At 39.5% G+C, this 21,851-nt stretch overlaps 2 protein-coding genes across 4 annotated transcripts in view; both read right to left on the bottom strand.

Annotated features, from left to right (window-relative positions):
- Positions 1-11,530, bottom strand: part of atf7ip (activating transcription factor 7 interacting protein) — a 29,671-nt gene extending 18,141 nt beyond the window's left edge. Inside the window, exon 1 of the mRNA XM_088301758.1 lies at positions 10,971-11,530. The gene's annotated coding sequence lies outside the window, so the exon portion shown is untranslated. The remainder of the gene's footprint in view (positions 1-10,970) is intronic.
- A 5,156-nt stretch (positions 11,531-16,686) lies between these two features.
- The window catches only part of septin3 (septin 3), a 14,839-nt gene continuing 9,674 nt past the window's right edge, over positions 16,687-21,851 (bottom strand). For all 3 annotated transcript variants that reach the window (XM_088302543.1, XM_088302545.1, XM_088302544.1), the window contains exons 3-10: positions 21,594-21,722; positions 19,924-20,005; positions 19,663-19,800; positions 19,311-19,428; positions 18,953-19,048; positions 18,788-18,884; positions 18,654-18,705; positions 16,687-18,201 (exon numbers count right to left, since the gene is read on the bottom strand). In XM_088302543.1, the coding sequence (XP_088158669.1) occupies positions 18,081-18,201; positions 18,654-18,705; positions 18,788-18,884; positions 18,953-19,048; positions 19,311-19,428; positions 19,663-19,800; positions 19,924-20,005; positions 21,594-21,722 (833 nt within the window). In that variant the 3' untranslated portion in view covers positions 16,687-18,080. The remainder of the gene's footprint in view (positions 18,202-18,653; positions 18,706-18,787; positions 18,885-18,952; positions 19,049-19,310; positions 19,429-19,662; positions 19,801-19,923; positions 20,006-21,593; positions 21,723-21,851) is intronic.

Here is a 21,851-nt window from a genome sequence, read left to right as displayed (position 1 = left end):
GTTGTTTAATGTTTTATCATGTAGAGAGCACCTTTAAAATGACTATTTTTTGAAAGTTTTACGGTTGGACTATAGCTAGCACCAAACATTCGGGTTTGAGATCAAGAGGCAGACACAGAGCGGCAACACCCCTCCCCCACACTAGCAGTCTGCCTGCTCCACTTGGAAGTTTTTACAGCTCAGCACGGACTAAACCATTGAATCAGAAAGGGGGTTTCAGCAGACAGCCCTAAAGCAAGGACACAATCAGCCTAAGCAAGTCTGTAGGAGTTTCACGTATTTTAATTTAATGTTTTTATTTTGCCTTACCTTGCCGTACGAGAGGGAGCGCGCGCGTTTCTTTAGATAGTTGCTAGCTCTCATATCTGTTGAGGTATAAATGTGGCCCAGCTCATTTTTTTGTATCATAGGCAAGCAATTATTTGATTATAGAATTCATCATTTCACTAATAAAAGCATATTCTCATCCATTTATGGTCATGAGTCGAGAGAAGCACAACAAACTGCAAACATTCCACGATCTTTAGAACAGTATCACTGGTATTCATGCGAGCAACGCGACACTTCCCCTCCCCCACTCCCTGCTTCCCCTTTCATCGCTTGCAGTCAAGACGACGTTCTAAAATGGCTCCTACTGCTCTATGTAGTTACGGCAGAAAAGCTCCTACAACTAGCTCCACTGGTGCAGCTTCTTGACAATCATGTTCTTGTTTTTTTTTTTTTTTTTTGTAATTTATGATTCTAAGGTTGCTGTGAAATCTGACATTTTAGGTTTATTGGACATGAATATTTTATTTGCTGATTATTACCATTATCAATTCAATGTACATCGTAAGTAAAAAGATGGCTATGGAATTACGACAATTTAGAAAATGGGATACTAAGGTCGGAGTTGAAAATAAAAAACGATTTTAAATATCTTTAAAGTGCCTGTATCATGCTATTTTAAACTTTCCACAGTTAACTATAGGTGTATATATAATTTTATATTAACTTTGCCACTGCAGCGATTTCATTTCTTAAGAAATATGAGTTATTTCCAAGGCCATTTTTTTAAAGCGTAAGTAAGACGCCTGGTTCACTAAAACTCCGCCTCTCTACGTGTGGCTGCCACGCCCCTTTCATTGATTCGTCCTAAACAACGACCTCGGAAACAGTAAATTAGTAATGACGATAGAAGAACATTGCCCACAGAAGAATAGAAAGTTTGCTGTCAAGAAATTCCAACAGTAACTTTAGTGTCTTTACAATAGTAAACTTTTAATACGAAAATGTATTTCGAAGTTCTCTTTCTGGCATACGGGAAAAGTTATTTATTTATTTTTTTTATAAAACAAAATACATCTGCGTTCGTACGATAATGCTAAAATCATATTATCATTTAGCTAGCGGTTTGATTTACCTCTAATTCTGGCATCTCCATCAGGTTTAATTGTGGGAATTGCGCCAGTTTTACGGTTTAATCTCCAGGAAAATCCACTTAGGTAGCGGCCAAGGTTTACCAGGTAGTCCTCAAAGAAATGTCAATCACAGACAAACAGCCGCTGGATGGTCTGTTACGTGCTTCCAAAAATTTGTTCCAACCATTTCTAGCGAATAGTTTCATCTTTAAGAAGACCAAACAAACTCGGAAACTTCTCATAGCCAAAGACAAAATGCACTTTTTCTGAACTAAAACCGGAACAGTTCTTGTCGCTTGGCAGACTAGGTGCGAAAACAACCACTTCTTCCCAACGCTGGCGCTTTGGCTAAGGTGGGCGTGTGATTAGTCTGCAGGGGCGGTACGCTGGTGGCTTTCTCAATATTATACGTATTAGATTGAGGACCCAATCATTATCATGGATTGGGCGGATCTGATGCCTGGAGGAATGAGCAGAAATGCTCAAAGAAGGGTGAATGGAGGAAAACAACACTTTGGGGGTGTTTTGTTTGATCCAGGCCCTTTAATAGTGTTGAGAAATATTAACTACTAGAAGAACACCTATAGTGTCTGGAGAAAGTGTCTTCTCCCTCCTCAATTATTTCGCATAGGTTCCCGACTTTAAGGTTTAAGATGATCAAACAAATGTAAATATCTGGCAACGATAACCACAAGTAAACATTCAATGCAGTTTTGGGGTGGTGATTTAATTTAATAATGAAAAAATACTCATAGATACATGGCCCTGCATGAAAAAGTACTTTCCCCCCTAAACCTAATTGGTTGTGCCACCTTCCACAGCAACAACAGAAACCAAGCGTTTTCTATAACTGGTAATGATTACATTTACATGCAGTCAATAACCTTATAAAGCATGAATATTGGCAGTATCCGGGTTTTTACAGGTTATGTAAACTTGCACAAAAAAACTGAATATGCTGAACCCCGAATAAGACACCTGGGTTACTCGGCTTCTTATCCGAATATTTGATTATATAACGAAATCGGGTTACTTCCTAACGAAGAAGACATTGGTTTGTGTTTTGCGTATGGTCCTGCTCTATCCGCAAGGAATCTTGGTGTTTGTAGTCTAGAGAGTATATGTAAGCGCGTCCGTCTGGCCATAGTGAACTTGAACATATTGATTTCTCTGCGACATTTTCTGTCTCTATGGGAAGAAATAACATTATGTGTGTACAGACACACATATACATATGTATAAGTCCGTACTTCTGGTGTGCAACTCGCTGGAAGGACACAAGCAGGGGTAAACAAACATGGCGAAGCTCGGAGACGCTTATAAAACTGACATTTTGGGAGCGAGGAGGAAATTGACTGCTTGAATCCTGTAGTGAAATGAACATGTGTTGTGAGTAACAAGCGGAAGGTCGTGCTCCACTGACTGAGCGCTGTGGGTGAATGGCCAATGCAGCTAACGCTAGCAATGAATAAGGTTAGCCGTTGCAAGTCTGCGCGAAAACCATTAGCTGGCTTCATAAGAACATCTGACCAATGTGTAGCTTGTTGTTGTGAATATTTAGGAGATATGCACATTTCAGTAAGTTTGGACATCTTGGGGTTAGTTCAATTTTAAGATTACGCAAAAGCATTTCAAACAGTTTCAGGTCCAGACCTTCACTAGGCCACGACAAAACCTTCTTCAGAAGTTGACTTGCTGGTATCTTTGGCATCATTGTCCTGCTGCAGAACCAAAATGTGCTTCAGCTTCAGGTCATGAACAGATGGACAAACATTCTCCATCAGGATTTTTAGTTAAGGAGCAGAATTCTTGGTTCCACGAATCGCAGCAAGTCGTCCAAGTCCTGAAGAGGCAAAGCAGCCACAGACCACGCACTACCATCATGCTTGCCTGTTGGTATACTGATGTTTTTCTGAATGGCTGTGTCACATTTACTGCAAATGAAGATGACCTTTATTAGTCCCACAAAGGGGAAATTTGCAAGACATTTGCAAAATGTAGCAAGGCACAGACGTTCAACTTTCATTTCATCAGTCTTCCAAAGGTCTTTCAGATGTTTTAAAGTAAGATGAGCCTTAATGTTCATTTTGGTCAGGAGTTTCCTTCGCCTTAGAACTCAGCCATGGATACCATTTTTGCCCAGTGTCTTCCTTATTGTTGAGTCATAAACACTGATCTTAAATGAGGCAAAGGAGGACGGAGAGTTCTTTTGAAAGACCAAAGATGCTCAAACTACCGGAGACGCCTTCCTTGTAGGATTTGGACAAATTTGGCAAATAAAGATGATTCAGATTCTTATTATTATGTTATCCTGGGTTCTTTTGTGACCTGTCTTTGATGTGCTCTTGGAGTAATTTCAGTAGGCCGGAGTCGGACACTCTAAAGGTTCATCACTGTTCCATGTTTTCCCCCTGTGTGGATAATGGCTTTCAACCTAAAGTTTTAGGAATGGTTGTGTATTTTGTTGCAGCTCCTTGAGAACCTTTGGCTGACTTCAGACAGGTTCTAATGAAGTGAGTTCTTGAATGAACAGGTCTGGGAATAATCCGACTTGGGTATGGTCAGTTAAAATGAACTTGGCTTTCCTAAAATGTGATTAGTCACAATTGGTTTACGATTTAACATTGAGGATTGGTACTTTTTTCAAACGGGGCCAGGTACCTTTAGATAGCTTTGATTTTCTTAAAAAATATAATCAACATTTAAAGACTGCATTTTACGTTTTCTTGGGTTAACTTTGCCTGATATTTACATTTGTTTGATCATCACAATTGTGGAGAATATTTGCAACAAGATAGGTACTTAAGAACGACACTTTTCTTCTACAGTTTTAACACCACTTACATTTAAACAATTACGAGAGCAGCTTAGCCCTATTATAGAATTGCCATTACACAATTTCGTAAACAATCTGGTAAAAATTATTATCGCAACAGCATAACCTTGGTTATTTTCAAATCTTCTCTTACCCAGTCATTTCGGTGAATGTTACGGGATCGATAGCTGCATGTTATATACATGAGCTACCTTTTTAAATAACCATTGGTTTATCAAATCCTCCAAGTAAATTGAAGAAATATTAGTTTTTTTAACAAAGTCCTAAGACTTCCTAGCACCTTGCAGTTTCATATTTTGGTACTACAAACACTCTTCTTCAAGAAAGTTAAGTATAGCTTGCCTTCATTTTCCTTTCTCCTGAGCTCATCTAAACAGAGGACAGCAAGTGGTTCCCAAAGGAAGTATTGAAGGCAAAGCAGGCAAACAGCATATAATGCAACAACTTAACTCGTCGAGATGACATCAAAGTAATACCAACTAAACATCGTAAAGTACAAAGTCAACCTGCCTATCTTTCATCTTGTGATTCCATAATTGGATCATATAGAACCAACACACCGCCTCTTTTTGTGTTTGCTTTATGTCACCACCTTTTTAACCACAGTTCATGAAGCGACGTGACGGGGAGACGTGCCCATAAGTTATTTGGAATACCAAGGGAGGCTCCAGAATCTGGTGTGTCACTCCCCAATGCAAGTTGAGTGTAACAGCGAAAATAAAAATGAAATTCCACCCTCCAACCAATGGTTAACGTGTCAAAGGATTTAATGTCTTATTTTGGTCTTTCATAGTTTCTTTCGGACACCCCATTCATCTTCATTGATGGAGCATGGAGGCAGCAGGTTTTTTAGTACCCAATCCAATCTCTGGAAATAAACTTTAAAGGGCATGTTAAAAACAAACAACTGAAAGAGGTTGCAGTGAAAGCCTAAGCCAGCGTCACAAAAGATGACGCAAATTTGGTGATGTCTATTAGCAAAAGGCTTGATAGAGGTATAAATTGAAGAGTACAAAGATTCGGTGATGTCAATGACTAAAATACTTTATATTGCAACAAAGTATTAAGTCTCTAGTCTGTCTTTCACAAGATTTTGCAAGGTTTGAATACCTTGCGGAGAACTCTTCGATCAATCATTGAAATGGAGAGACCACTGCAGACCAGGCTGGCATGGATAAAAAAATGCAGCCAAGATGCCCATGATCACTCTGGATGAACTCCAGAGACCTGCAGTTCAGGTGGAGCAATCTGTTTCCTAAGTCGACTTTCTCAAAGCAGAAAGCCATTTCACAAAGACAACCGTGAAGTTTGAAGTCTGACAAGCCACTTGGGAGACACAACAAATGTGGAAGATAATGCTCTCGTCATGATGAGAACAAAATTTTACTTATGGGGCCAAAACATGGCAACATCATGGTCTGGGGCACCTTTTCTTCAGAAGACAGATAAGATAGAGTTGATGGGAAGATGGATGGAGCCAAATACAGAGCCATTTTGGAACCTGATTGAGTCTGCAAAAGTCCCTAGACTGGGACCGAGGTTCACCTTCCAACAAGACAATGATCCGAAACATAAAACACAATCTACATTGGAATTGTTCAAAACGAAACATATCAAAGATTTAGAATGACCAAGGCAAAGTCCAGACCAGTCTCGAGAACTGAACTCAAAACTGAAAGAGAAATACCCCCAAAAGACTTGCAGGTGTAATCGCAGCAAAAGGTGGATCTAAAAAGTATTAACGCAGCTTGACTCTTCCTACTACAGCCTGGCTATTCTGATTCGATTGGCAAAAGGAATATACCAATCCGGTGAGTCCAAATTTAATTCCATTAGGAATCAGCATTTTTATTCTGATTGAGGGGTTTACGGAACATCTTCATTCCGTCATTCGTCTTCATTCTAATCGGCAAACAAAGCTCTTGGTAAAGCTGGCTATAGTCTTGTGTTTGTAAACATCCTGAAAGCAGCGGAAAGTTTAGGATTGTTCAACTAAATGCTTGTTTCTGAAATAGTTTTTTTCTGGTCAAGATGCAAGGGAAAGACAGAGAAAGGCAATCAAATATAAATTACGTGGCAATGGCACCACCTCAAAGTCCTATTTAAATGTCAAATATTGCGCACATCAACATATCTCTGTCCTTTTAAGGACATAATTGCACATTATCCCAGGAAGCTATGATATACTGAGAAGTACTAAAGATAAGAAGAAGAAGTGTTTTGGCATTTTAGCTTGGCAACGGGATTTCGAAACTTTCATGCACAATTACTTGCATAAGTGATGTTGCGATCACTGTTTATTGTTCCAAAAAAAAGAATATTTTTATTATGAAAAACTTATTGAAGGGGCCAAGGAAAAAAATTTAATACAGATGAGGCTGAAGGAATTATTTCAGTTTTAGTCCTCCTATTGTCTGATTGCATTTTTGCCAAATCGGTGTAGTGCTTACGCGAAAAAATATGGTCCCGGATGTTGGTGCTCATTTATTTTAACTCATATCCAATTTAATGGAAACGTCTACTAAAGATGATGTCACGTCATTGCCGTGCGTAATAATAAAATAAAAACGTATGCAAGGCTGAATCACTGCCATCAGAACAAAATGACGGTCAGTTGTCTCGTGAACACACTCTTGTGTCTGCACCGAGCACTCGTTGGCCTTTTGATGACGTGTAGAGGTTTAATGTGTATGGACGGATGAGCGTGCATACTGTAGACGTATCGCGTACATTTCCGATTTATATCCACATACGAAAGAGATCCAGGTCGGATTTAAAAAAAAAAATAAACAATCTGAATTGTACTGTTCACACTGCATGAAAAAAAAAATCGGATACGTTGTTGCATATGGGCAAAAAAAATCTGAATTGAGCTTCAGTTTGAACATAGCCTTAATTAGGCCTCAGTATGGCTTCAAACTGGGAAAAGTGCTGGCAACAGCATTATTGCGAAGGATAATCAAATTACTATTGAAAAACAAAATAGGAACTAATAGCTAAACATGAGAATGGTGCTTGCGATCTCACTGAGTAATTGGGTTTGGCATATATTTACCAGCTGTACTTTTGTAATAATCATAATAATAAAAGTTACAATGGCACTTTTTTTCCAAACCCAAAGACCCGTAACATGGGTGCACACAAACAGACAAGTAAAAAATAACCTGTAGCTTCCCGTGGATGCTGCAGTTGCAATGAAGTACTCCCTCCAAGTAAAGAAAAGCCGCTAGCAAGCGACGGCTAGCTAGCAGGCTCAAGAAGAAGCCACCGGGAAGTTCCAACCTCACAGTGAGGGCTTAAAGTCTGCTTGGGAGGATTCTCCGTCTAATATTTACATGTAAATTACCTTCCCTTGCATTTTAACATGCCATTATTCCCTGCGTGACTACACAGCCTTGTTTATGTTCACCGTGGATACTGCTAGCCCAAAATGGCCGCTGCAACCCACAAAGCAACACAGTTCCCTACACATACAGTATTTATTGTATGCGAAAATACTACACTGCATACTGATTCTCAAGAAAACACAGAGTTTTATTTTGTTCTAATAAAAGTGTGTTTTCACTTATTTCTATCTCGAAATATTTATTTTTAACAATTCATTTTAATTAAGACAAGGAAAACTTAACTTTGTGCTGGGGCAACTTTGTTATTGTACTTCCATTCACATCAATGAAAACAAACATCTGTGAACCAAGCCAAGGAACTAATTAAAATCGTAAACTGAGCTTCCCCTGTATGCTGCTTTGTTTCTATGATGACGTGGAGTTAGAAATTCCAACAATTTGTGGTGACATAAACATGGGGGAAATGCGTTCTTACCTGCTTGTGAATTTGAAATCACTCATAAATTCCATCAACCAAGTTATAATGGTTCACAGGTGACTATGGATGGGCATTAGTATACTAATTTATTGATGGGCTGCAGACTAACTCAATCAGAATGTATTCAGACAAATTTGAATGAGGTTTTGCATATTGGTAATTTTTTCCCAAGCAGTTTGATGTGAGAACATTTGATCATGAAAATAGTGTAAAATAATTGTTGGTTCATCATAATATTGTGCGCAACACATAATGAATGTAGCAGAATTTCAGTCCAGCAAAGTAAATATGTCATTAGATAATTTCATTTCAGTTTGCTACATTTGAAGAAAATATCTTTTGGTATGCCCGGTGTCTCCAACAACTCCTTATTGGCAGAACATGCATGATGACATAATTTTCATTGCGTACCTACACACTTATGTCACGCTTGGTTTTCATTGCCGTTATTCCTTGCATTTCCATGACCTTAAAAAAAACAAGGTATGTGCTGAACGATTACACCATCTGAAGTACAGGCTATAAGGTTACGGGATCTCCGCTAAAATCAGCTCTATTTTATGCTGTTCCTGCGGCAGACATCTTGCCTCACTCATTCAGATGCGTGCAATGAGAAATCGCTAGCGTGACCATGATGTGCGGCCACTGGCCTCTTTGCCTGCCCCATTTTAAACAGGCCAAATACATTCCCCCCAAATATACTAACATGTCAAAAAAGGTCCTTTCAGTATGTTTTTGAATGTAATCGATGAAAAGGATTTGTGATCTCTGTGATTTTGGTACCTTTCACATCTTTTTCTTATTAAAGAATATAGCAAAACGGGCATGCCATTTTAAAAGTCTCAAAAACTGTGAGCCTGTGAAGCCAGAGAATATGCAACTATTCAGATGTTAGATTTGAGTTGAGTCGTAATTATGCAGTTAGGTGCTCCTTTGAAGTGGGCTGAGAAATGATTAAAAACTGCCATTTTCCCACAAAGGCATCAGCTTGGTTTTAAAAATCTACTCCTGTGAAATACTGTTAGTGTATAGCACAAATGAAGCGGTTATTCTGAGCGCGGGTAAACTAGACATAATCTGATCAGTGCAAAATTAATCGGCCCTTAAAAGTATGGCTGACGTGCTCCATGGTTTGGACAGAAAAAAACACAACTGGTTACTTATCTATAAATTACTACATCTACGTCAAGCAAATTGGATATATTTTTAAAGGAATGTTGTGAACTGCTCATGTCTGCCCAGCCGCTGAAATTAAGCCACACCCACAGCCAAGGCCAGTGTGGTGCATGGAAAATTACTGGCCTGCACCATTTCAAACCAAGAGGGGGGTTGAATGTAGAACGATTAGAAGGAATGCAGCAGCTTGACACTCACCTGTAAGAAAATTTGACTGCCAGAGGCCATAAAATGATGTTTCACCTAAACCCAATGTCATAATGTCATTTGAAAGTATTAAAATGGCTTACAGTTTTTTTAAATAAACCAAGTTGTGATAACTTACAGTGTCCAAGTGAGTTCATTATTTTTCTTTCTCTCTTGGTTACACTCACAAGCTTGACAACTTCTAAACAAACCTGTTCACCTCAAACTCTCATCTCTGCAGTCTGCTGAGCATGGTGCTCGCTTTAGTTCCAACACAATGAGTTCAATAGAATGGTTTCGACCATACTTATGTGAGACACCCAGTGCACATGGATCGACACTCAACACTGCGTGATAAGTAGCAAGAAAATGAGTCAAAGTCATAGCAAGCCGTGGGAGTCCTTGTAGTAAGATAACGGACCAAAACGCAGTGGGGAGCAGAGCAATTAAAAACATCAAATCATCCAGTCAAACAACAAACACTACTGTGATGTAATCACCTATTCTATTCTCAGCCTGTAGGGGACACATTTACGATACAAACAGCGTCCTCCGTGGATTTCAGTTCGGTGCCCTGACTGTCTGATCAGTAATATGAAAAGCTCAAAAAATGCCCCATCCTGTTTACGCATCGTGAATAAATTATAAAAAGTAAAATAACATTTTTGTATGAATTGTATGAATCCAAAAACTGTGAAATTTGTTGAAATGTAATGTATAATCTATTAGAATTTCGGCACTTGCTAATAATACGGCAAGCGATCAAATGCTAACAGTTGGTATGGGAACATGTCACATAGTGCTCCAATCAATCGGGCACCGATTGTCATCGGCCGATTTCAATGGAAAAGTATGTGGTCCACATATTCCGACCAATGCTTTTCATTTCCGATCATCAAAACCGATAACCAGCAGCTCATACTTTGCATCCTTCAGCCAACTCAAGACCAACCTTTGCGCAGTGTAACATCCCCTCCCCCTTACTTTTATACTGCATGCATGCTACAGACCAAAACAGTAACTGCATCAAAATACATTTGGATATTTTTTGCACTGTCAAAATGAAATCATGTCCTTTTTTTTTTTTTTTTTTTTTTTAAGAAAGGGAATTTATATTTATCAACAAGTCGAAAAACATAACTGATCGGTATCGGCCGATCTCACTCATGGATGAGCAATCAGGCTTAGTTATGAAATGGGAAATTATTGGAAAATGTCATGGAAAATGCGCAATTCTGTAAAGAATCTTAAGTAATAAATAGTTTTACAGTCTATAAAAGTGATAAAAAATAAATATAAACTAAATTTGTGTGGAATAACTGCAGGTGTCGCTCAATTCCGAAAAGCAAGCGTTAACCGAAGGTGTCTGGTTAAAAGTGCAAAATGTACGACTATAAAATTCAAAGAAAACGATCCAAATAGTGTAACAGATGCAATGTGTTTGTATGTAGTTACAACTGTGAAACAAACTGCTTGTGTTGTGATAAAATGCGGGAAAAAAGTAAATGTTCTCGTATGCTAGCTACAGCCGCAGTACCATCACTCACCGACAGTGGCGTCGTCAAGCGATGTTCCCGCGATTTTTCCCGTGTCGCCAGCGGTCAAAGAAGAAGTCCGTCGGCTCCTTTTTCCACGCCTGGGGATGTTGTAGCAACGCTACTTTCTTAAAAGTCCGCTGGCCCGGGCGGAACGGGGGGGGGAGCCGGCTAACTGTGCCACAACGGCGACCAACCAACAGTGGCGACGATGTAGTGCTTGGCTCGCTGTGCGCTCGCGAACCGACTCCAGTCCTCTCTCAGTCGTCCGGTCGCCTGCAGTCGCTCCTCCTCTTTTTCAACACACACAAAAAACGTCTGTGGAGCGGAGGCGGGAAGAGTGAACTGCTCGTGGAGGAGAAAGAGGAGGAGTGGGAGGGGGAATGGACTCAACCAACCCTCGAGTCCTGGTCCTCAGTTGGTTCGTGTCTTGGACGGTATGAGTGTGAGAGCTCAACCCCAACCTGTGAAAGTCCACACTGGACAGGCTCCTGGGGAGACCGAAGCAGAAGATGTGTTAAAACAAAGCAACACAAAAAAAGTGTCGGTCCAGACTGTACACTGAGATAGAACGTTAACATGGCGGATTGGCGGGGGTGGAGATTGGTTGATTTGGGGGGAGGGATTAAATGGCGGGGGAGGAGTCAATTCAAAAAACAACTCCAAGCAGCATTGTTCAGTGGAAACTGCATTAAATTTGAGCAGCTGCATTAGTGCTTGGTACATTTGTCCACACCGTTCTTAGGTTTGGGCTTCAAATTTTGCAGGGACTTGCCATGTCATGTCATCGCAATGGAGAATAAACCGGCATGCAATTGTGCCATGCACAACAGATCATAATAATTGTCTAAAACCATGACCAAAAAAACAACAACAACACAAATTTACCTGATCATACTCACCAGTGATGCAGATTACTAAATGTGTTAATCTGGCAAAATCACCACAGATTTATTTTGCTCGTCAAAACTGACTTTCTCAGACTAACCAAGAGGACAGAGACAACGCTGGAGTTAATATGGGCCAGTTGATGCAAATTTCAAATCGGATTGGTTCAAGAAACAGCCTCAGTGCTAATATGGTTAAAAGTACCTCAGCCAGCCCAAGTGATTCTAATAGCCACGGGCTTGAATGACATGGAAGCACACACAGACTGAAATCCAATTCCACGCCATAAAATAAATAAAATAAAAATCTAACATCCAAATACACTGCTGGAACTGATGTATTCAAGAGATGTTACACTCCAAACCACGGGTGGGCAACCCCGGTCCCTGGGGGCCGCTGTCCTGCATGCTCCCTCCCCCAAACACACCGGATTCAAATGATCTGCTCTTTAGCAAGTTCTGCAGAGACTGGTGATCAGTGGAATCCGGTGTGTTGGAGGAAGGAGACATCTAAAACAGGCAGGAAAGCGGCGCTCCAAACACTTTAGTATCATTTCAAACTCATGTTACGACATTAACCTAAGAAAATAAATGCTTGTGATAATACGGTTTTAAAAGAGGACAGGACGCTGGCGTGTATTTTGTCACTTTGCATTACTACTTTCCTAACCATTTTATTAAGATTTTCACTCTGCAGTACACACTCATTTTTTCACTCTAATCGCAAAAAATTCTACTTTCAGCTCAGCACCTTATGTTGAGCAGCTAGTCATTACCTGCTGATTAGATCACAGATCCAAGAGGGGTTCTCTGTAATCTGGGCCATACTACTTGAATATGAGTCAATTTCACAAACAAGTGGCAGGGGCTTAATTTAACCAATTGTAAGAAGAATCAGATAACTTCCTGTAAAAATGGTAAATCTTACAGGATTCTTGATGCAGTATTGAAAAAGCTCATCAGGCTGGGTTAAACAATGGAATGGGTCATATGAGGCCCGTGGGCCATACTTTTCCCTCCACGCTGTTTGGTCTCAGATGGACTTGCACTGCAGTGCCCGATTCTCATTTAGTTCTTATATCGATTTCACATGACTATTTACACGGATGTTACAAATTATGCATATCTGATATCTCTGTGTGTAAATTCGCTTCACACATGGCACATATAAGTGAAGAACTACACCAGTCTAAAAAAAGCATTATCCTCGTTTCACATATTTGCGTTTATCACACAGTTTTATCCGCCAGCAAATTTAAAAAAAATCATCCCTTCTACATGTCACGATCATAACAATAGAGTAAGACGTTGCCAATTTCCTCTTTCTGCTGACCTCATGCAGCAGTCAGCCATTTTGTGGCTGTGCATGAAAAGCGCAGTTCTCCAGACAGCCACAAGGGGGTAAGTCATGCTAACGTAGCAAAGTAACAAGACGCTTCAGTGTTCCTGCTGCTGTAACACACCGGCTAAATGCCTCTGTTGTGAACCTGTTTCAAGTCCGAAAGCCAAATGATGATGAGCAAGAATTGATACCCGTAGTTTAGATGTTCTCTTTGCTCCTCACACGCATGAACAGGCAGTTCGACTCAGTTAAATGTTAAGAGGTGACAGTCTTTGTTCTAAACTTTATGCACAAAACAAAATGGTTTATAATGTAATTCTACAAATCCCAAGTACATGATGCCGAATGATCTTACATTTAGAAAAAAATCATAAAATTGTCTGTAAAGTAAACATTTGTTTCTAAAACACTGTTATACAAGAGTTCATTCAGCACTGTTGTGAATTGACGCAATAGAGGATTTCAATTGAGAATTGAAGAAAAAAAATCATCAAAAAAGTAGAACTATTGCTAAATGGTTAGCAAATCGATAATTTACATAACATTGATGTCTGCATTTTCTCCCTGTGACTAAGACTTCAGATCATTACGCCAGTCGTAGAGACATGTTGATCATTTTATTTTTTAATCATTTTTTTGGATGATTCTGATGTTAATCAAACTGCAACGGCCATAACAAGCTCCACATAATTTTTAAATAGTGAACGTTTTTCAGAATTCTACTCTACATCTCTGAAATATCTCCGGAGTCAGACCTCCTTTTTTTGTTAAATACTATCTGTTCACTTTGACATTGTGTTATCAAAACTATTGCTAACCGTCAAATTCTTATCTGTCGTTGCGTTCAAAACTCGAGTCTTGTCAGTCGATAACAAGGAAACAGATGGCCTTTGTTTAGTGACATCTACTGGTTTGTGGTGGGAAATTCCCTCTTTGTTTCTTGTGACTTCCCTTTTTTTTTTTCTTGCAAGCAGGATGATAACAGTCACATTAAAGCTTACCGGGGCAAATCTTTAAGTGTGGAAAGAATAAGAAACACTTACGTTTGGCAAAGAAACTGTAAAAAAAAACGTACACGGATTTAACTACGATATCGATAGAACCGTCCACTCCCGAGGAATGACAAAGGCACCGCCAATGTACTCATGATTTTCTGTGAACCAGGAACTAGCATGCTAACGAGCAACCAAACCCAAATATACCAACCATTTCCTTTTTGGTAACTGTTGTCTATTTGGTGTCATGCTAGTCACTTATTATTGCATTGCTATCGCTAGTTTTATTAGAGCATTGCTAAAATAACAAATCGAGTGGTGCCTCTCAAATCCAGTTGTCTTGAATTTTCACGTGATCTGAACAACCCTACTTGTAGATCGAGCTAAACCAAGGGATACAGAACTTTTTCTTTGCTACTTACTGTAGTCTAATTTGTATTCATTAGTGAGGAAGTAGCTCTTGATGTCACATTTTGCCCTCTCAATAAACAATCTGCAGACAGACGGTAGCGTTGTTGCCTATCAATTGAATCATTGTCGGTTTGGCTCAAGCATTTATGTCAATGATTCGGAAACTTCTGTTCCACCTTCCTTTCGTCTTGCTGCTGGTTGTAGCCATACGCTGCTCAGTGTGTACTTATCAGTCACAAATATATTTTCCAGTTATCCAGGTTGCCATCTGACATTTGGGGGATACAAAGGGGAAGGATGGGAACGGCTTAAGCAGGGGAATCTTTAATGTAGCCAGTCTTCATTTCAAAAGCACTCTCTTTGTTCTGTGGGTCTGCACAAGTTAAACGAGATGACAGCTCGAGTATTTTCTGCTTGAAGATGATGTCAAGGACATTAAAGCGTTAAATCCACTGGGCGGCTTCAAGGTAACAAGCTCCACCGACAATATGACAATCCAGTTTAATCATTTGTGTACTGTCTAAAACAAATCATTGGCCTAGACACAACACATTTCTCATGTGTGTTAAGACCTGATGATCGTGCGATTTTTGCATTAGCTTGCCAAGACCAATATTGTCAAGATAATAGAACTATAACCGGAACCACGGAAGATCACAGAACATTTGAGTAACTGAAGAAATTTTAACGGTGTCTTGTTTTATATTTGCTATTATGACCTGGGGGTAGCATATCTGTCCCATAATTCTGCATTAACATATTTCGCTTTTTGCAGTAAACGTAGATCGGCAAATATCGACAAAAATAACTGTATGTCTCCCAGTCTCCTTAAAGACAACGCAACACATTTTTGGGCCTAATGGGGACGATCCACCTCAGTGACACATGCTCAATCAAAGTGTTAACATTTTTACATTTCATACCAATCAGTTGGTTTGCTGTTCTCCGCAGTGCATGCCTGACCTCTAGTGGCCACACGTATACACAGCACATTTTGCATTTGGACTCGATGTCGATCCAGCCTCACAGGCGTGCTTTTTTTTTTTCTTTTTTTTTTTAAGATTATCGTTAAACCTAATTTGTACGCAACATATTCGTTTCATCACTGGGTTGGAACAAAAATATATTTCTTTGCAGTTCTAAAATATGTTATGTTAATTCTAACCACATATAATCTTTTTGTTTTAATGGGTGGATAAACAAGTAGACATTGTTTCTCTCTTGCTCTCTATCACTGGCTGATACAGTATTGTAATTTATTAATGAATCCAGGTAAGATGTTTAATGGACCAAGCAATAACCTCCCGTGCTTTTGGAATTTTATGACCTCGCCTGGCGAACGGATTCTACTTAGAAAGCAGCCACCAGGTTGTGTTAGAACTGTCTTCTCGTATTCAATTGTTTCATTAATCAGAATTTTTTGGACTATATATTCGTCATTTTCACCGTCATACACCACCACAACGCATTTGTAATAAAACAGTTTATGTATTTCATGGACTTCAATAGATTTGGACATTTTCATTAAAATCCTATTTTTAAAATGTTTACTCCTTTGCCATAAGTGCAGTGCTCATGAGGAAATTCAGAATGTCTTCCCTTCAGATGCGATGCCAGACCTTTGCTTGCTGCTTGTTTGGGCACCATACATTGTAGATAAAGTGCTTTATAAGTGCACTCCATTGTTTGCGGCTCTTAGCTGGCTTCACTTCTGTCTTCAGTTAAACATCAGAACACAGCCTTGGCCATGGATGAATATCGCATTGGTAAAATCATAAATCGTTGTCACTGGCCCACAATATGTAGGCCAAACTACTGTATAAAGCCCCCAATGAATTGAAACTGAATATAATCCCATCGATTAAATGTGACATTTTATTTTGTAAGGTGGAAGGATGCCAGGGGCCCTGGAGGAAATTCACACATGGTTTTAGCCAAGATTCAAACCTTGGATCTCTCAATTTTGAGATGGATGCACTAACCACAAGGCCACTGTGCCTAGAGATAAAATATATTCTCTAAATCAGGTTTGATGTCTGAAAAGTGATTAGACTGTTAAGCTTCAATAAAAACACATTCAACTGAAAAAAAAATCCACAGGAATGTACATTTATTAAATAAATCCCATTAAATAAGACAAACAAATGCTGAATCCAAATAATTGCATACTGTATCTCAATGATTCACAGCAACGTTGAGATGAATGATTAAAAATGAAAATGATAAGCAATCTGTTTGATCGTGGACTGACAATTTACTTGCAAACTGCTGCGCTTCGTTCCAGTTACTGTATTTAACTAAATATAACATGTTTGGAAATAGTTGTTGGAATCGTGCAGTGATTGGCTTTACTCGCAGAGGCAATTTGGATTCAAGCATGCACAAGTGAACAGACCAGAAAAAGTGATGCCACACTATTTCTTTACATTTCTCCTGACCACACCAAAATCACAAACAACTGAATGTCTAATTTGCATCAGACGTCTCATCTCAAAACAAATTCACACAAATGTGCACGTTTGTATAAAATAATGACTCATATCATTAAAAAAATAGAACCAGATGGATAAAAGGGCCTGAAGCCGGCATATCTGTGCACGCCATTAAAATACACTTACCGGAAAATCCCTTCAGAGTGAGAAAACACGTTAGAATCTTGAGGAATACTGATAAACCCCAAGTATATAAATTAAAAATGATTCCTTATGAGCTTGTGGACATAATTACCACAGTCAAAAATGACATGGAAAAAAAAAATCCTATTGTAAATTTCTTCCGCTGTTCCACAGATATATTGTACAAGAGTGCTGCCACCAAGTGGTAGAAAGGAGTATGACAACTAAAAGACGTCACTATGTGTCTTTTTTCCAGGTACATACAAGTAACTGACTTTAAATAAATACCCCTCATCTTGTCTCAGTAATCATAAATATCTTAAAATGAGTTTAACATATTGTGTTAAACGTTTGAAACAATTTAATGGCGTTCGAGCTCTTCCTGTGGATTTATCTGCAAAGCTTACATATCTCAAACTGCAGTTTTTTGCATGTAAACTGTTTTGAAAAAAAATAATTATGAATTAGATTTTTCTACCAACGCGAGACACACAATAATGACAATTGTGATTAAAGTAATTAAAATATCCCATACGTCAATCAGTCACAAAAAACAACAGTACCTACTAAAACAAATATAATGACAAACCTTAATTAACATTCTCTCTGAAACTCTTCCTAAGCTTTGACTAACCTACAAACGCTATGCAGGCATTGGCAGTCTTTCATATCATGGCACCAAAGCAATGGGTGGCACACCCAAATATTTACTTACTTTGACAAGCAAGGGGGAAGTTATAAAAAATACAATTAAATGACACTGATCTGCACACATTGGAGTGTGTTTCAAGCATGCAGTGATGCTAATCATGATCATATAATGTGGAGCAAATCTATCAGCATCACTGAAGTCATACGACAACACTGACTGATTACAGGTTGCTCTCTTGGGTGTCAACGGGGTGCAGGCCTCCGTTCTCATGGAGTCTCTTGGCACGGTATGTTTCGTAGTGAATGTTATGAGTCACCTCCTTCAGATCCTGTAAATGAGACCTGTGCAAACAAAACGGAGTTCAAATGCTAAATCCGGATCCGCAACAAAGGCACAATGGCAAAAATAAAATATCAAAATAAATATTTCAAAATAAAATATATTATGGCCTCAAATAATAAATAAACTAGAAAACTGCCATTTTTTTCCCATTCATCTGTAAGGCCCACCGCGGCACGGTCCAAAGTGTCCTGTGGACCCGTACCGGGCTACGGCCTAGTGGTTGGCGATCTCTGCTTTAAAGTGTCCAGTATTGTGGAAATCCCGATGAACAACAAGTTACGCAAACAACGCAGGGTGATGAGGCTACCACAAGGAATATCGGAATAATATACGGGCTAACGCTTCACGTCAAGATTCAACTGTCCTATTGTAGGAAAGGCAAAACATCTGCCGAGACCACCAGAACAGTCCAGTTTTGATTATTTCAATTCCCTGAGAATACAAATTTTACCTGATGATGAAGTCCCTCAGCTGGGCAAACTCACAGTGATTCATATTTTCAACTGCAACAAAAAAAAAAAACAGACCCCATCAATACCTTCAGTGTGGCTAAGGCTGGAAATGTTCCAAGAAACAAACGCTCACCTTCAACGACTCCCCATGCGGTCTTCCTTCCCAAAACTCGCTTGCCATTCACTTGATATTCTTTGTCACTGCCCACCACAGCAAAGGGCATCGCCTCCTGCGGACCCCGAGACATTTCCATCAGATTGAATGGAGTGTGTTGTGTGGAAAACCCAAATCACTTACTCTGATTTTGTCGTTATCGCTCTTGTCCTCCATGTCCTCGTCAAACTCTTTCTGCGGGTAAAAATCGATGCCGTTCATCTCCAGCTCCTTCTTTACCTGCAAGGGGAACAGGAAAATATCAAGCCACACATTCGTCTTTAACGTCAAGCTCAACCCTTTTCCCATCTTGCTACTTTTGTTTTTTGCCTAAATGGAAATGGAAGTGTATGTTAAGCCCTTCTAGTGGAATGAGAAAAAAAATTACTGGCTCAGTGCTGTTCAGTTTCATTTAACTTTAAATCATTATCATAATGATGTTTTCTTTTATTATGACATAAGCATTGTGAAAGGTTTGTGCTTTCAGTGGCGCACCACTCACCCGCTGTTTGAACTCGTGTCTCTCATCGGGGGTCATGGTGTCGGCCTTGGCGATCACAGGAATGATGTTGACGGAGTGACTCAAACGCTTCATGAACTCCACGTCGAGCTGCCGCAGTCTGTCGCGTACAGCCGATAAATGCAAGACGAGAAAGTAGGTTGGGAAGGGGGAGTTGTCACTCTCTATGAATGCACAAGTGCTAATAATCAGTGTGGCGCGGGAAATGAAGTTGTCATGTCTCATCTGTCTCATTAACCTTCACTTGTCTGAGATTAGGAGGTTCTCTCGGTCGCATTTTGTGGATGTGGACTAAAGGTTGAATATCGTCAGAACAATTTCAGCCGTGACTTACGAGTGTCCAGTCGGGGAGATGAAATAGAGACAGCAGTGCACTCTGGTATCGGGGATGCGCTTCTTTCTGGTGATATTCACCTCCTCTTTGAGGAACTTCTCATACTGCTCATTGATGTACTTGCAAATGGGCTCCCAGCTGCGGACACAAAAAAAAATGTGAAGTCAACAGATTAAAAAAAAAAGAAATTGGCGCAGGACTTGGCTCGGATGGAATTCAGTGCTGCGAGTTTAAAGTTTCGGGAAGTGGAAAACCGCCTACCAGTTGTCGTTGTTGATTAAGTCCCCAAAGCCCGGAGTGTCGACAACAGTCAGCTTCATTTTCACACCTCCTTCCTCAATAACTGCACACAAAGACGCATAACTTAAAAACTTGGACAAAACAACATACTCACTATTAAGTTTGAGGAGATAGCTGCCTTGCCCTGAAAGCAGTGCAATGTCATTATTTTACAAAAGAAAACATTTTGGGTATTAGCATGATGAAATACTGGTTTGCATGACCTTACAATCATAGGTTGTGGGTTCTGTGTCTATATGTGCCGCGTGATTGGCTGGCAACAAGACACACCTTCTGTCCAAAATCAGCTGGGAGGAAAGGCTCCTAATTAGGACAAGTGGTATAAAAAAATTGCTGGATGAATGTTCTCATTTATTGCAAAATACTCTTTGTGGTGTCCTTTTCTACTGCAGACATTAACATAAAAATGGACCACCCAAGCAGCTCATCACCGATTTATCACCTCTAACTCCCCGGTGCTCTAAATCATGGCGGAAACTGTCAAATGTTTATCCGCATGTCAGCGCAGTTTTACCAGAAATGACGTGCTTAGAGCATATGTCATAAGTGTCTGGCCCCACATCACTGTCTGCTCAAAACATGACCGGTGGGGTTCAAGGAAAGGGAGCCAGTCAAGGGCAATTGAAGATGGCTGATGACTAAGTGACATTTGTCACATTGAAGCTTTAGTCATAAATGGGCATGAAGAAATAAGGTCAAGATTTTAATCGCTGAGCATCAATGAAGATACACAACAGCGCTTGTTTTGCATAATATGGACATTTTATACCAGATGGTGATTTCACTTTAATAGTCACCATGGTTGTTCGGATGCCAATTGTTTTTTTTTTTTTTTGTCTTTTCACAGCCCTCCAGGTTCTACAATAATAAAGATAAAGATAAAGATAAAGATGTCCTTTATTAGTCCCACAATGGGGAAATTTGAAGTGTTACAGCAGCACTCCCGTGTGATGAACTGTATAAAAATGAACAATATGCAGTTCACCGCAAACCTGCCGATCATTGTTGCCTCACAATATTCCCAATAGAGTAATCGCAATAAAATGCATGCCACTCCAGTCATACGCTGCATTTATGATGTTATTGCCTGCCAGAATGGCTTTTCCTCATTGGCTTTTTCAGCTTGCTTGAAACGTCGGGTTTTGTACTTGTTATGCCATTATTACGTTGCGCAACTAAGACATGTCTGCCATCTAGTGGTGATTGGTGATAATACAACTTAAAACAATAGTTGACACCTGCGTATTTGTAATTCGGATTCACATATTCAAGTTTTTGGGTGTTTGGTTTTTTGTTTTTTGTTTTTTTTTCCCCAAAAAATATTTTTTCATATTTTGCATGTTTCCTGGGTTTACTGGAATTCACCTCCCATTACCACCCATTGTTTTGTGGAAAAAGTATGTTGAATTTTTATCAGCCTATTTTTAAAAATATTTCAGGGTTTGTAAATAAATAAAAATAAATAAAAAATACATTTTATTTCCGTTAAAAAATTGGTCGGAACCCAGATGCTCTTGAGTTCCCCTGATAGACAGAAACACAAAAACAACCTGCATGAGAATGATTTGGCAAGTGGATTATTTTATTTCTAAAATTAGAAATGCTGAGTGTGTGTTGCTACTTGCACTCACCGTGAGACACAGATTTGATTTCCACAGTTTTGGGTATCTTGTCATCCCGCGACCATCCTGCACTCCTCCTGCTCACCTGCGACTTGAACAAGGTGTTCACCAGAGTCGACTTCCCCAGACCGCTGTGACCTGATGGTGAAAAATGTCTGATAAAGAGGCCTGAAACCGACACAATTTGTGTCCTACTGCACAGAATCGGAGTGCAGTACAGTAAACCCATGAAAAATAGAAATGATAAACGTGTATTTACGCTTTACG

The sequence above is a fragment of the Idiotropiscis lumnitzeri genome, chromosome 8 (genome assembly GCF_059441095.1).
Source record: "Idiotropiscis lumnitzeri isolate Australia: NSW breed Sydney's pygmy pipehorse chromosome 8, RoL_Ilum_1.0, whole genome shotgun sequence".
In the NCBI taxonomy this organism is placed as follows: Eukaryota; Metazoa; Chordata; class Actinopteri; order Syngnathiformes; family Syngnathidae; genus Idiotropiscis; species Idiotropiscis lumnitzeri.
This window is presented reverse-complemented; position numbering and strand designations above follow the sequence as displayed.